Raw genomic sequence first — 15,914 nt, forward strand, 5'->3', positions numbered from 1 at the left:
AGAAAAAATGCTAAAAATGTCTACAGGATGTTAAAAATGTAATTATATTGGTGCAATGAATGTTATGAAGGTTATTATGTATATTATGAAAATAAATCTTGCTTATAATGTGTTAATAAATATCCTTATTGCAAATCTTGTGATTATCATTAATGTAATAAATGTATAAATGGATATTAATTAAATTAAACTAAAAAATAATGTATATAAATAACTTCAGGGGGATTATCTGATGAAATTACTGAAACATAATGCCATCATTAATGTGAGAAATGCTCATAACCTGGAGAATGCTTAGAATGTAAAGCTGGTTTTTATGAAAATAAAACAAGCAAAATATGTGTCAAATGCAGAAATAAATTCAGTAATTGTTATACATGTACTGAAACTAGTTGTATTAATTGCATTTAAGGATTTTAATATGATGAGTCATAAAAATAATGCTTAGAAATCAATAATGTTGATGAAACTACTGAAATAGAATGCCCTAAAGAATGTAAAAAATGTTCTAAACCTAAAATATGTATAGAATGTTAAGATGGTTTTTATGATTATTCATTTGATAATCCAACTATTTAAACTATATAATGTCTTAAGTGTACTATTAAATTCAGTAAATGTAGTTCTTGTACACCAAGTATTTGTTTAAAATGTTTTCCTGGATATGAATATTATGATTACGAAGATAAATGCATTTAAGTTAATAAAAATGCTACTGATTGCAATGAAGGATGTACTTTATGTGGCTAAAATAGTATGTGCTTAAAATGTATGGATGGTTTTTATTAAGATTTTTTATATATATAAGACTTTAAATATAAAATTTGTTATGAATGCAGTAGTAAATTCAGTAATTGTATAAAATGTGATTCGATTTAATGCACTGACTGTAATACCGGATATAATTTAAATAATTCTTCAAAATAATGCGAAATAATCCCGTCTTCTAGATTTTTAAATTAGATTTAAGGTGATAATTAATGAAAGAATATTGATTAAAAATAAAATTTTCTATTTTAATTTGTAAAGTTTTTTAGATAAATATTGTGATAATTTAGTAAAAATTAATGAAAATAATTTAAAAATATAATAATTAATTATAAATAGAAATATATTTTAAAACAAATAAAAATAGTTTAATATTTTTTTTTGTATTAATAAATATATATATTAATTTATAATTTTTATTTCAATTGTTATAAATATGAATATAATAATAATTTTAAATAATAAAAAGAATTAATAAAAAAAAAAAAAAATTAAAATTTATTATTAATAAAAAAAAAAAAAATATTTATAATTAAATTAGAAATAAAAATTTTATTCATTAATAATATATTAAATATATTAAAATTATTTTTAATAAATTATTAATAAACTAATAATAATATGAATAAAAAAAAAAAAAAAATATTATGTATATAAATATAAATATATAAATATATAAATATATATATATATATATATATATTTATATACAATTATTTTTATAATTTTTAATTTAATTTTTTTAACTAATTTTTTTTTTAAATTTTAATTTTATTTATGATTTAAAGAAAAAATATAAATAAATAGATTTTTTTTTTTTAAATAGAAATAAATTTTATATAAAATTCAAAAATATTCATTTTATAATTTTAAAATTTTTATTTTCTTTATTTTTTAATTTTATATTTCTTAAAATTATTTAATATTAATATTGCTATACTTTTTTAGAAATTTATTAATATATTAATTAATCTTTCTTTTTTTTAAATTTAATCATTTAATAATTAATTAAATAACAATTATAAATAATATGTAAAAATATTGTATATTTATGTTATTAAATATATTATAATAATAAAATTATTGTTTTTATATAGGAAAAATTGCTTTTTAGAAACTAAAAAAATTATTATACTTTAGAAACTTTAAAAATAATTAAAATTATCATAAAAATAAATTAAAAAAACCAAAATCTAATAATAATAAAAAAATATATATATTATTATTTAAATAGATTAATAATATAATAATAATATATTTATTTATATCTATTTATATATATTTATATTTTTTTACAAGACAATATAAATGAATATTATATTATAAATAAAACAATAAAGAATTTAGATAAAACAAAATTAAATATATTTTTCATGTAAATTCATTTTTTTTTTTTTGAATATACAATCATTTTATATAATTTGCTTTCGTAAATATTCTTTATTTATCTCTATATATATTTATAATTTTTTTTTTTCATTATAATAATTTTTCTATTTCAGGAATCATTTCATTAGGCATTTCTTTAGGAGTATAAAACCTATGAACTTTTCCTTCTTTATTTATTAAAAACTTTCCGAAATTCCAAGGAATGTTTTTAGCTTTTTCTGTTGCAGGATCATATAAACAACTATTATTTCTTAAATACTATAGTTATAAAAAAAATTAATTTAGTATATATATTATTATAAATATATATTACTTTATAAACTTCATGAGAATTTTCTCCATTTACATCCACTTTTCCAAATAATGGAAAATCTACTCCGAATTTAGTTATTACAAAATCTTTAATTTATGGAGGATCCCAAGGTTCTTGACTCATAAATTAGTTAGCGGGAAATGCTAGAATAGTAAATCCTTAATTTCTATTTTAATTAATATTTATATGAATATATTATTATTTTTACTTATATTTCTTATACAATTGCACTAACTATAAATAATGGTCAGAAGTCAATCCTCATTTACATGCTACATTTACAACAATTGCAGCTTTATTATGTGAAAATTCACTTAATTTTCTAAGATTACCATCAATGTCAACAGCTTCAAGTGCCCAGAGATTTTAGGCACTTGTTTTTAGTTTATCTTATCCTTTTTTTTTTATTGCATTATATAATAAACCACCCATTATTCTTATCTTATATATTTAAAAAAAAATATATATATATATTATTTTATTTTATTAAAAAATATTATATGTGTATTTATAATATATATAAATTAAAAAAATATATAAATATTATATATATATATATATATATATATATATATATATATATATATATATATATTTTATTTTATTTTATTTTTCTATTTTTTTTTTATTATATTATATATATTCTTTTTTTTTTCTCTTTATTTTCTTTTTTTTTTCATAATGGAATTATTTCAAATATACATTAAAATAATTTTCTTAAAAATTGTTTTATTTAAAAATTTATATAATTTTAAATATTATATAATTTTTATTATTTATTCATTTACATTATTTTATTACTATTTTAATAAATTTTATTCTTTTTTATAAAATATATTTATAAAAAAAGAAACTTTGTATATAATTTGAATTCTGTATAATAAAATATTTTTTAATAATAATATTTATTTGTAGTATTTTAAAATAGTAGTATTTAAAAATAATAAATATTTTATTATATTATTTGCTAAAATATATTAATATTTTTGTATTTAAATTAATATCTAAATTATTAAATATCTAAAATATATAAATTTTTTTAATAATGAATGATAATAATATTAAATTTAATTATACCTTTTGCAATCATAGATAAAAAATAAAATAAAATTTGTAAAAATATATTATATTATCTCCTTCTTTATCAATTATAGATTTATATAATTGATACATATAAAAAAAAATAAGATATATTAAAATATAAATCAGTAAAAAAAGATTATATAATAATACAAAAATAAAAATGTATAAAAAACTTAAGCAAAATTAATTATCTTAATAATATTTAATATATATAAAAAAAAAAATTATTATTTATCATAAAATTAATATATATAAATAAAATATATATTTATTTTAATAATAAGTAATTTTTAATCATTCTAAGTTTCGATTTTTTGTTAGCCATTTTTTTTGTAATTAACTATACTATAATATAATTGTAATTTTACATATTTATTAACTAAAAATTTTATAAAGTTCTAATAAAATTATTTATTTATTTATTCAATTTTTAATATTATATAAAATATTACTAAACTTTCTTTCCAGAAAATTATAAATAAATTAAAAATATATATATCTAAATTATATATGTATATTTTTTACCTTAAAAATTTTATGATTATTAAGTCAATTTACATTAATTTTTGAAAATACAGTAAATTATATCCTAAATATAGTATTTTTTTAAAAAAAATTAGTACCAATGTTCTTAATTAACTAAATTGATTACAAGATAATATAGTAAATCTTTTAATTTTATTTTAAATATATATTCAATTATCTATAATAATATATATATATATATAAACTTATATTTATTTTTTAAATTAACTAGTTGTTTGTAAATATTTTCTGTTATAACACATTAAGAGTCAAAATTTATTACTTAAGTAACTTTAATTGTTCAAAATACATATAGTTTTCTGATATTCTTATTAAAATCTGGAGTTTTTTAGTTAACATAAAATTGAATTATTTAATTAAAATTAATCGTACACTTTTTTTGATAAATCAAAATATGTGAAATTTAATATTTGTTTAATTTGAATTAAGGTTTTAGTAAATAATTTATAAATATGATTATGTTTAAATAATAGTATAATATTATTTTATACTTATTGTTTAATATTAATATTATAATTTATATATATTATAATTAATTTAAATTATTAATATTTTCATTTAAATTGATTATCTGTTTATATTATAATTTTTTTATTATTATTTCCTTCCTATTTTATATTTTTTATTTTAAATTATATCAATAAATATAAGTAACACAAATTATTATTATTTATGTTTATTTTTTTTTAATATTTTTAGTTAATTATATAATATTTCTATTTTTTTACAATTTACATTTTTATTATTTTATAAATATGTTATATATATATATATTTATATAGATGTAATTTATTTTATAATATATTATTTTTAAAAATTATTATTAAAATTTAACATTTAAACGAAAAACAAACACATATATAAATATTAAATTTAATTATTTAATATCAAAAAAAACATATATGATATTTTTTTTATTTTATTAATTAAATTTTCGATTTTTTATTAATTAAGTTAAATAATTTGTATATATATTATATGTTTTTAGGACATTTTTTATATTACTTGATTAAAATAAATATAAATATAAAATATTTAGATTTCAAATAATTAAAAAGTTTATTATAAATTTTTTAAAATAATTTACTTTTATATTTTATATTAATAAAAAAAATTTATAATTATTATTAAAATTATAAACAATTTAAGTTTTTTATATAATAAAAATTTACAATTTATTAAATAAGCAAATACAAATGTTTTAAATTTTAATTCGAAAGCATATATTTATTGATGTTGTTTTGCAAAATAATAGTTTTTAAAAAACATATACCTTTTAATTTATTATTAATAATTTTTTATATTAAATTTTATATTATTATTAATGTTATTATAATTATTTTATATATTTAGTATAGTATTTTATAATAAATCTCATTTGCTATTGTTTTTTTAAGAAATATTTATTTAAATTTATAATCTCATTAAACATTATTTTTCTTTAAAAAGTTTAATTTATAACTTCTTTTTTCTCTATTATTAATATAAATTCTATTAATAAATATTATTATAATATAAGTAAAAAAAAAATATTATTTTTGTTAATTATAAAGAAAAAACATATTTAAAAATATAATATAATATATTTATTTAAAACAAATGACTTTAATTACTTATGAAAAAAAAAAAAATTATTAATAATAAATAAATATATTTAAAAACAAAATAAAGCTTAAAAAAAAAACTTAAAAAAAAAAAAAAACCAATATAATTAAAAGGTTTTTAGAACTGAATAACTTTACAAAAATCTCTTACTATTCAAATCATTGCCAAATAAAATTCACACATTCCTAATGGATAATATATTAATTTCTGACCCTTTTATAGAATCTAAATAAGAGTCCACGTAAGCCCAAAAAATAAAATCCTAAATTTCTACTGACGATGAGCCTATAACTACAAATTAAATCCAAGAAAACTATTTTTCATCAATAATACATTTTCTAAATGAAAAAGTTCGTTTGAAAAATTAAACAAAAAATACTTTTTATTTCCCTTCTTCTTATTTATAATAAGAAAAAATACACAAATTTACTTTGTGTAAAAAATAATGCTTGCAAACTTAATTTGATAATTCTAATTTTATATATTTTGAATTTAATTAACATGAAATTATTACCGAAGATGACATAGAGGACCATAAAAACACAAAAGAATAGGTTGTAGTTTACAATATTACAGTTTTTAAATGTAATAATTTAGCTAATATACATTAATAATGGTAATTTTAAACTAGATATTCACTTTTAAGGTAATTGCATTTAAAATTGATTAAAAAATTTCAAAATTTAAAAGGTTTTCCGGAAAGAAAATGGTTTTAAAATAAAAATTAGGAATTTATTTTGAAAAGAAAAAATTAATTGCAAGCTTATTTTAATAATATTTGTAAAAGAAAAGATGTTGTTAATTCAAATTTATTTTAATATTTTTTAGAAGAAACAAGAAAAGTTTAGGACTTAGATGAATTTATTTTATGAAAAAGACATCATCTTTTTTATTATATATATTTATAAATAAAACGAAGGATATTAAAAATTTATATATATATTATTATAGAATTTATGAAAATAAAAATTATATTTATTATGAAATCTTAAATAAATATATATCGAAAAAAAAAAAAAAAATTGTTATTTTAATTATTTTTATTTTTTTTATTATAACATTTAATTTTTATTTTTATTTTTATAAATTAATATTTTTAAATATTTAACTTTTTATTTTTATATAAAAAATAGAAATGATTTAATATTTTTTTATTAAATTATAATTAAATTAATTTAAAATATGATTATGATTATGAAAATTCTATTTTTATACGCATAATAATAATAAATTATATTATAAAAATAATATAAGCAAATAATATTAGTATTAATATAAATAAATAATATTTTATATTTAATTATAAAAATTGAAATTTTTTAAAAATACATAATTTAATAACTCTTTATATATATGTATACAAATCATATATAGTATATAAATAAAATCATGCACTTTCCTATAGTCTCTAATAATTAAGCAAACTTCCAAACTCTTTATCTATCATTATTTTTTAAAACCCTTATTTTTCCTGATTTTCCCCTTCTTAATTTTTCCCAAATCCACCCCCTCCTGGTGTCATAATAATAATCCTATCTCCTTTTTAAACTACTACAGTATTTTTTCCTCCTAAATTAACTATTTTTCTATCATTCTAAATATACAAATTCAATCCTTTTTTCCCCTCTCCTCCCCCTTCTAACCCGAATGGTGCAAAAACTCTCCTTTCACTCAAAATACTACAAACAATATTATTTTCTAAAAATTAAAACTCTCTCACAATTCCACACCCCCCTTTAAACTTCCCTTAACCTCCACTATCTTCTCTTACTTAAAATTTCCAAAGAATAACCGGATATCTCCTCTCTAAAATCTCTATATCAGTAATTCTAGTATTCGTCATATGACATTAAACCGCATCTTATCCATTCCACCCGTTTCCGGCTCCCGCTCCGCCACCTATAGTCTCATAATAAGACATTTTTTCGTTTCCAAAAGTAAAATTATTCATACATCCATAAGATGCCGCCTAAGCCTTAAAAGCCTTCAAAATCAAATCTGTGATTCTCTAAGAAGTTAACACATTCCCCCCTACGCACGCTGCATCTTCTGACGGGTTTAAAATCGAGTTTTTTGGAATATATATAGAAATACCTTTCAAACATCCCTAATTTAATGGAATTTCTTCATCCACAAGGCTTCTAAGGCAATAAATAATAGCCGAAATACAAACTGAATATGGTGTATTTGTATTCGAAAATACCTCTAAGCCAGTATTTGAAAAATCAAAATGGGCTTTCCCGGTCTTTTTATCTATAGTCATTTCTAGACATATAGGGGTACCATCGTCCATATATTCTATTTCTTGAACTTTTTCGGGCAAAAGACTTTTTTTAAGCATGTTTTTTACACAAGTTTCTGCATATTCCTATATAAAAATCATGTATTTTTATACATAAGCTAATGAGTATTCATTTATTAAGTCTAAAAGTAAGCATTTCCCTTTATTATTTGCAGATATTTGGGCTTTTAAATCCGATATATTGTCTTCTATGAGTCTACAGTTATTTTCTTACAATAAAGTTCGGATTTCAGTTTCTTTGAAAATTCCTTCCTAGTCAACTATCTTCATTGTTTTTACTGCGAGACCTTCATCAGTTAGTTTTTTAGAAAAAGGAGGCATACTTCCAGGCGTAATACCACCTACATCAGCATGATGGCCTCTTGAAGCTACAAAAAAAGCTGGTTGGAGACTCTATTCGGTAAAAACAGGTGTTATGACAGTAATATCAGGCAAATGAGAGCCTCCAAAGTTTGTATGATTTGTCATTATGACCTCTTGACCTTTCCAATTTGGGTTATTTTATATTTAATACTTCACAGATTCACCCATAGAGCCTAAATGTACAGGTAAATGTGGTGCATTGGCCACTAAATCCCCTATATTTGAAAACAAAGCACATGAAAAGTCCAATCTTTCTTTAATATTAGTAGAAATAGCAGTTTTTTATAATACACGTCCCATTTATTCTGCTATATTCATAAATCTATTTGAAAAAACAGATAATTAAACCGGATCAGGTTTAGAAGGTATTACTTGTGTGTGTTTTTAATTATTATTTATTTAAAAAAGATTTTTTTTTATACTCAAATTACCTTTTCGTGTTATTATGCAACTCCAAAAAGGCTCTATTAAAATTGTTGAAGTCTCATTTATAATTAAGGAAGGACCTTCTAGTTTAGTGGAAGGTTATAAATCTTTCATTATATATATAGGAGTTTTTTATTTATAGACCTGTTTTTCATTATTATTAAAAAAATAAACTTCTCTGTATTATATTTTGTTTTCTTAAGGAGGTTATTTATATTCAGAAAAAATATCAGAATCTTCCATTTATTCTTTATATTATTATTATTGCTTTTTTTAATAAATAGTCCTCACTCTGACTAAATCTATAATAATGCATCTTTTTTGCAATAAAAACCCGAACTCTTGCTTATATTTCTTCTCATAGATATCTTTAAGCTCCTACCAAACTATACTTTCTTCGAATCTAATTTACAAAACTGTGTCTGTTCCATCATATCTCATCCCTAAAAATTCCTCATTAAAAAAAACCCCATCATTAGCCAAAAGCCCATCTTTTTAGAACTTCTCTTCATTTTTTTTCCTCAAATCCTTCATTTTTTCCACTAAAACCTATTTTTCCACCAAAACCTACCTCAAAAACTCCATATTGACGCTCTCGGACCTATCTTCGACTTAATCAGCCTCCTATATTCCAAAAGCGGACAAGATACCTGCAAACTTATGTATAAATATTTACTAAATACCTAAATTATCCGCTATAAGACACGCATGTTATCCCCCTGCACCCCCGAAAACCGCTAAAACCTCTCCTTTAGGTTCACAGCCTTTCTATTAACTCAAATTCCTTATAGGTCTGCACATACTTTCATTTGCAACTTAAATAAATCCATTTGCAATTTCGTAAATGCTCATATTATTACAAACTTCGAAATTCTCATTTTTCAATTCTTCGAATTTTTTAAAAGTGTCTTCAATAAAAAGACCTTAGTCTTATTTTTCTCCGAAAATCTTTGGAAAAAAATCCCTTTAAAGTCTCCCTAAAACCACATTAGCATCACTAATTGACAAAAAACCCCCTTTCCCATAGCAAACAGGCCCTGGATTGGCTCCTGAAGATTCCGGACCTACCAAAAAAGCTCCATTTTTGATAAAAAGTCTTGATCCACCACCTGCTGCTACTGTATTTATATCTAAATGGGCTGTCTGGATCATTACTCCTGCTATTTAGCTATCATATATATGTTCAAATCCTTCTTTTTTAGAATATCGGGATACATCAGTTGATGTACCACCCATATCAAAGCCTATAATGCCTTTAAAATGGTCATTTTTGTCTATTAGAAATCTCGAAGTATTCACAAAACCGACTACCCCACCCGCAGGCCCAGATAATAGAGATTTAGAACCAGTAAAATGATTAAATTAGCATAAACCGCCATCCGATTACATAAAAGAAAGAGGAACTTTTTTGAAATTTTCATCAAAAGCATTTATAAAATTATTCATATATTCAACAATAATTGGATTTAAATAAGCATCTAAAGTAGTTGTATATGCTCTTGGAAGCATTTTTATTAAAGGCAATACTTTATGCGAGAGTGAAATTTATTTAAAAAAATTCATTTCTAAGGCGATTTTTTCAACTAAAAGTTCATGTTAATAAAAAGTAGGAGAATGACAAAAAACAACCGAAATAGACTGAATTCCTTAATTTTTTAATTCCTGGAGTTTTTCACGAACTTCCTCTATATTTATTTCCTTTATAATCTATATATATTCATCCTAAGAAGTCTTTGATTATATTATATTATTATTTTATTATTAATTTTTATCTTTTTTCCCTAAAATAATTACTCTCTCGTCTATTTCTATTACTTTTTCATATATTTATGGATATCTCTAAATTCTTAAATCAAATATATTCGGACGAGATTAATTGCCTATTCTTAATATGTCTTAGAAACCTTTCGTTACTATCAAGGCTGTCCGAGCCCCTTTTCTTTGTAATAAAGCGTTAGTGGCAACTGTTGTACCTATGCGAATTTCTTTTATGTTTTAGGATGGAATTTTATCATTTAAAGAAATTTCTATGTTTAAGTTTTCTTATAATATTTAACGGATGCCTTCATTTGGACCATCTCCATATGTATTATTTTCTGATAAGACTTTTTTTACCAGATTTTTTTGATATATTTAATCGTTGTATATATTACAGTATATGTCTGTAAATGTTCCTCCACGATCTATCGAAAATTCAAACTACATTATTTTAACAGTTTTTATTTTAAAAAAGATATTAATTAAAATATTTTCTATTTTAAATTAATAAATAATAATACATAAATAAAAAAATCTTTAATTAAATTATTATAAAGAATTATACATTATATTTAAGAATAGATAGAGTTTTTTAAAATATATTATAATAAATTATTGATATAACATTTTTTAATGAAAAATAAAGGGCAAAGAATATAAGAAAAAATTTAAATGAAATAAATAATATTAAAATTAAACATTATTATTGTTTCATTTTATTTTTTTTCTAAATCATATCTTTATATAAAATTGTATATATTTAAAGAATAATGCAAAATATAAAAAAAAATTGAATTAATAGATAGAGAAAATAAATATATAATATTAAAAAAAAAAAAAATACATGTTTTTATTCAAAAAATAAAAATTATATAAAAAACGGCTTAAAACATTCAAAAAAATTATATAAATATATATGTACATATAAAAATATTTATAAAATAATATATATATATATATTTATTTTTGTATAAATATATATATATTTTTTAATATATATAAAAGTATATATATTGTATTTTTAAAACCTAATTCTTATATTCATTTTTATTAGTTCAAAAATTAAAAATAAAATGTATTATTTTTTTTTAAGTTATTCAAAAACATGAAAAAAATTTAAGTTTAAATAATACAGTAAATATAATATTGTATTTAAATATATATATTTTATAAATATATATATATATATATATATATATATATATATATATATTTATTATATACTTATATTTTATATAAATACATATAATTATTTTAATAATCATATATAAGACAAGAAAATTAATTAGAAAAAATTAAATAAAAACAAAATCAAAAAATAATACTTAAAATGTTATCATAATTAAAACACTTTTAATTTTTAAAGCAAATTAACTTTCAAAAAAAAATCCAATATAATATTATATCAACTACTGAATTTCATCAATAAAAAAAGAATCTATCTAAATTCAAAGTTTTTTTAAAAGAATTTTTATTATTAATTAAACAAGGTTCAAAAGATACATATTATGACTCAAAATGGTTATTTAAATTAATGCTAAAAAAAAAAAAAGAACATTACACAGGATTTGAATTAAGGAAAAGTTCTTAAGTAAAAATTGATTTGTTGAAATTTATTCCTTTCTCCTTTTTTATAATAGTACCTTTTTCGGAATTTTTACTGCCTTTTTATTTAGTTTTTTTCCCCAATTCGATTCCTTCTGAGTATACTTTTGATTATAAATATGATTAATAAATTGAGAATTTAGAAGAGAAATAGAGATTGTCACATGAGTATTTAGATAATATACTCAAAAATCATTTTATGAAAAAATGTGGAGCTAATCCCTAAGATTTTTTGGAAGATAATTTATACAAATAGCATTTTTTTAAAAATTATTCAACTTTTGAGGCTGACGGATTAGATTATAAGAAGATGAAACTAGAAACTTTGCATAAAATTTGTTAATTTTTAAGTATGGAATATATATCGGGCACATACATAGTATCTAAGTTGATATAAATAATATTAAATACACCAATATGGGTTTATAATACGATGTTTTAATTTATTGATAAGGATAAGCATGCTGAATATAAAAAAATTCATTTAGAATTTGATTTTTTGCCATTTAATTATTTAATTAAATAATTATTAATTTTATAAATTAAAAGACATTTAAAAAATATTAGAAAATAAGATGAAGCCCTATTTAAATTTGGATTCCATGATAGTAGTGGACATTTAATAACCAATTTTGCAAGAGAAAGGGGAATGGTTACTATTTCGTGCTATGAAACTTTAAAATATTATATAATTAATAATTGGGTTAATGTATGTATAAATAATAAGTTTAATGATAATGATATTCTTTGGTATGCAATTATAAACTATGAATTTTTAGAAAATGCTAATTATGAATAAAATTGATTACTTTAAATATAAATATATAAATAATTAAATAAAATACATTAATTTTTTTTTTTATAATTTACTCTTTTATTTTATTTTTTTGTATTTTTATCATTTAAATAATTAATTGCATAAATCGATTTATTATTATGATTATATTTAAAAACATAATTATTAATAAAATAGTGTAATATGTATAAATCTTTATACTATATCATATATTATTCAATACAAAATAATTTATTCTGAATTAAAAGATTAAAAACTTAAAGTAATATTATTATTAAGAAAATATAAATATTTTCAATATGCAGAACTTTATATATTATTTCTTATTAATATAATTCCCATTAGATTATTTTCAATACTATAATATATTAAGGTTTCTTTTATATCTACATTTAAATGATTTACTTCTTATATTTTTTTATTTCGATTAATTTTATTATCTATATATATTCAATCATACAATTATATTATGACAAATAATATTCAATTATTCCTGATAAAAAACATATAGTATCGATTATGCAATATAAAAGTTGAAAATTAATTTACAATATAATCATATCATCTAAGGATATATTTTTATTTTATTTTTCCTTTTTGTTCTTGATCTTATTGTTTTTCTAAGAATTTAATTGAAAAATTATAATAAAATATATAAATTCTTTTATAATTATATAATTTATTTTAATAATTTTATTTTATTATTTATATATTAAATATATAATAATATAAATTAATTTATTTTATTTTTATTTTATTTTCATATATATAAATTAGATTATAATAATTTTTTTTTGAAAATAAATTTATTAATTTTACAAAAAAACAATATAATTTTTTTTTATAATTTATAATTATTATCATTTTTTATAAGTTAAGATATCATTTACATAATACTCGTAATAACTATTATATAAAAATATTAAATAAATTATATTTTATAATTGAATAAAAATGTAAATATTTATAATTATATATATTGTAAAAAAATAAATTTATTTACTTTTTCAAAATCATCACTAATATTAATATATATAAATTTAATAAATAATAAAACGAAAAAGTATCATTAATCATCGCCTTAAACATAATTTAAAAATCTAGAAGGCGGGATTATTTCGCATTATTTTAAAGAAATATTTAAATTATATCCGGTATTACATTTAGTACATTAAATCGAATCACATGTTATACAATTACTCAATTTACTACTGCATTCATAACAAATTTTATATTTAAGATTTTATATATATATAAAATCTTAATAAAAACCATTCATACATTTTAAGCACATACTATTATAGCCACATAAAGTACATCCTTGATTGCAATCAGTAGCATCTTTATTAACTTCAATGCATTTTTCTTCGTAATCATAATATTCATATCCAGGAAAACATTTTAAGCAAATACTTGGTGTACAAGAACTACATTTACTGAATTTAATAGTACAACTAAGACATTATATAGTTTAAATAGTTGGATTATCAAACGAATAATCATAAAAACCATCTTAACATTCTAAGCATATTTTAGATTTAGAACATTTTTTACATTCATTAGGGCATTCTATTTCAGTAGTTTCATCAATATTATGGATTTCTAAGCATTATTATTAAAATTAATCTTATTAAAATCCTTAAATGCAATTAATACAACTAGTTTCAGTACATTTATAACAATTACTGAATTTATTTCTGCATTTAACACATTATTTACTTGCTTAATCTTAATAATATCCGGTTTTACATTCTAAGCATTCTCCAGGTTAAGAACATCTCTCACATTATTGAGGACATTATGTTTCAATAATTTCATCAGTTAATTCTCCTGAAGTTATTTATATACATTATTTTTTATTTTAATTTAATTAATATCCATTCATACATATATTACATTAATGATAATCACAGGATTGACAATAAGGATATTTAATAACGCATTATAAACAAGATTTACTTTAATAATATAGATAATAACCATTTTAACATTCATTACAACCAATATAATTGCATTTTTAACAATTTTGAGTACATTCTAAACATTTTTTTCTACTGTCAGAATAGTAGCTGCAAAAGTGCATTCATTTACGCAAATATCTTTAATACTTACTAATTTACTTTCCTCACAAACAAAACATTAAGTTAATTTATTAGGATTACACAAGGAACAAGGTAATTAACACAAAGTGCATTTCTTTTCTAAAGTTAATCTAAATCCATTATTAGTATCACATTGAGAACAGGTGTTAGGATTATCTTATTAAAGACATCCTTAGGAAAGCTTCTCACAAGCTTAAGTTCTTAATTTGCGAAATATCCAAAAGGACATTAACTTAAACACTACATATTATAATAAAAAAAACCTATTTTACAAGTAACACAATGATGCTAATTATTTTTTTAACAAATTTTGCAATTTCCTTAACATTTATTTGACCAAAGATATTCACAAATACCTAAAGTTTAATTATAAAAATATCCTTATTTCTCATTACATTTATCAATACACTATTTTTTTTATAATAATGTCATAAACTAACATCTAGTACACTCATTAGCTGAAGGTCCTGTACATCTAGAACAATTGACATCACATGGTCTACATTTTTCAGCCCTTCCAAATAAACCTAAAGGACAATCTGGTTTACAAGTATTATCTGGATTCAAAAATTTGCCTTAAGGACATGAGCCTTCTACACAGGTTTCATTATCAACTACCCGGAGCATTAAATAGAACAATCAACTCCTCCGAATCCGGCTTAGCAGATACATTGACCGTTTACACAAACTCCTTTTTCGGAACAGAAATTTGGACATATAGAAGTATAATTACAGAATCTATCGAAATCTTAAGGACATGTGATTTAACCTTTAGCTTATTGGCCACTTGGATTGACATCCTTTTTTATATTTTATTCCCCTTATCTACATACAACTGTTTAATTAATCTCAGAAAAA

The 15,914-nt window shown here is 19.2% G+C and overlaps 5 protein-coding genes across 5 annotated transcripts in view, besides 25 other annotated features; all 5 read right to left on the reverse strand. All coding sequences in view use genetic code 6, as the record gives it.

Moving 5' to 3' along the window:
• The first annotated feature begins 1,247 nt into the window (after positions 1–1,247).
• Positions 1,248–1,334: a microsatellite.
• Positions 1,335–1,408: 74 nt separating this feature from the next.
• Positions 1,409–1,478: a microsatellite.
• Positions 1,419–1,478: a microsatellite.
• Positions 1,479–2,021: 543 nt separating this feature from the next.
• Positions 2,022–2,063: a microsatellite.
• Positions 2,064–2,074: 11 nt separating this feature from the next.
• Positions 2,075–2,902, reverse strand: IMG5_104650 (hypothetical protein; the record flags this gene model as incomplete). Its single annotated transcript, XM_004035107.1, has 3 exons — positions 2,075–2,415; positions 2,471–2,628; positions 2,803–2,902. The coding sequence occupies 3 exons, from the start codon at positions 2,900–2,902 to the stop codon at positions 2,245–2,247; spliced, it is 429 nt and encodes a 142-aa protein (XP_004035155.1). The 3' UTR covers positions 2,075–2,244.
• A 100-nt stretch (positions 2,903–3,002) lies between these two features.
• Positions 3,003–3,065: a microsatellite.
• Positions 3,049–3,123: a microsatellite.
• Positions 3,065–3,125: a microsatellite.
• A 77-nt stretch (positions 3,126–3,202) lies between these two features.
• Positions 3,203–3,240: a microsatellite.
• Positions 3,208–3,240: a microsatellite.
• A 21-nt stretch (positions 3,241–3,261) lies between these two features.
• Positions 3,262–3,302: a microsatellite.
• A 79-nt stretch (positions 3,303–3,381) lies between these two features.
• Positions 3,382–3,413: a microsatellite.
• Positions 3,414–3,469: 56 nt separating this feature from the next.
• Positions 3,470–3,505: a microsatellite.
• A 1,092-nt stretch (positions 3,506–4,597) lies between these two features.
• Positions 4,598–4,645: a microsatellite.
• Positions 4,646–5,381: 736 nt separating this feature from the next.
• Positions 5,382–5,446: a microsatellite.
• Positions 5,447–5,770: 324 nt separating this feature from the next.
• Positions 5,771–5,796: a microsatellite.
• Positions 5,797–6,734: 938 nt separating this feature from the next.
• Positions 6,735–6,803: a microsatellite.
• Positions 6,804–6,946: 143 nt separating this feature from the next.
• Positions 6,947–6,993: a microsatellite.
• A 58-nt stretch (positions 6,994–7,051) lies between these two features.
• Positions 7,052–7,087: a microsatellite.
• Positions 7,088–7,091: 4 nt separating this feature from the next.
• IMG5_104660 (hypothetical protein) lies at positions 7,092–8,669 on the reverse strand (the record flags this gene model as incomplete). The annotated part of the gene is made up of 1 exon (XM_004035108.1): positions 7,092–8,669. One exon carries the CDS (start codon positions 8,667–8,669, stop codon positions 7,092–7,094), a length of 1,578 nt encoding a protein of 525 aa, XP_004035156.1.
• Positions 8,670–8,791: 122 nt separating this feature from the next.
• IMG5_104670 (hypothetical protein) lies at positions 8,792–11,000 on the reverse strand (the record flags this gene model as incomplete). Its single annotated transcript, XM_004035109.1, has 3 exons — positions 8,792–8,902; positions 9,087–10,526; positions 10,590–11,000. 3 exons carry the CDS (start codon positions 10,998–11,000, stop codon positions 8,792–8,794), a joined length of 1,962 nt encoding a protein of 653 aa, XP_004035157.1.
• Positions 9,330–9,365: a microsatellite.
• A 500-nt stretch (positions 11,001–11,500) lies between the features above and the next one.
• Positions 11,501–11,554: a microsatellite.
• Positions 11,502–11,577: a microsatellite.
• A 111-nt stretch (positions 11,578–11,688) lies between these two features.
• Positions 11,689–11,801: a microsatellite.
• Positions 11,710–11,776: a microsatellite.
• Positions 11,802–13,605: 1,804 nt separating the features above from the next.
• Positions 13,606–13,647: a microsatellite.
• Positions 13,619–13,749: a microsatellite.
• A 65-nt stretch (positions 13,750–13,814) lies between these two features.
• IMG5_104680 (hypothetical protein) lies at positions 13,815–15,285 on the reverse strand (the record flags this gene model as incomplete). Its single annotated transcript, XM_004035110.1, has 5 exons — positions 13,815–13,860; positions 13,958–13,973; positions 14,251–14,556; positions 14,674–14,784; positions 15,075–15,285. 5 exons carry the CDS (start codon positions 15,283–15,285, stop codon positions 13,815–13,817), a joined length of 690 nt encoding a protein of 229 aa, XP_004035158.1.
• Positions 15,286–15,619: 334 nt separating this feature from the next.
• IMG5_104690 (leishmanolysin family protein, putative) overlaps positions 15,620–15,914 on the reverse strand; it is a gene marked incomplete at both ends in the record, with an annotated part of 1,412 nt that continues 1,117 nt past the window's right edge. Inside the window, one exon of the mRNA XM_004035111.1 lies at positions 15,620–15,914. This exon is cut by the window's right edge and continues 362 nt beyond it. Within this exon, the coding sequence (XP_004035159.1) occupies positions 15,620–15,914 (295 nt within the window).

The sequence above is a fragment of the Ichthyophthirius multifiliis genome, assembly GCF_000220395.1.
Source record: "Ichthyophthirius multifiliis unplaced genomic scaffold scaff_1120509250869, whole genome shotgun sequence".
Lineage (NCBI taxonomy): Eukaryota > Ciliophora > Oligohymenophorea > Hymenostomatida > Ichthyophthirius > Ichthyophthirius multifiliis.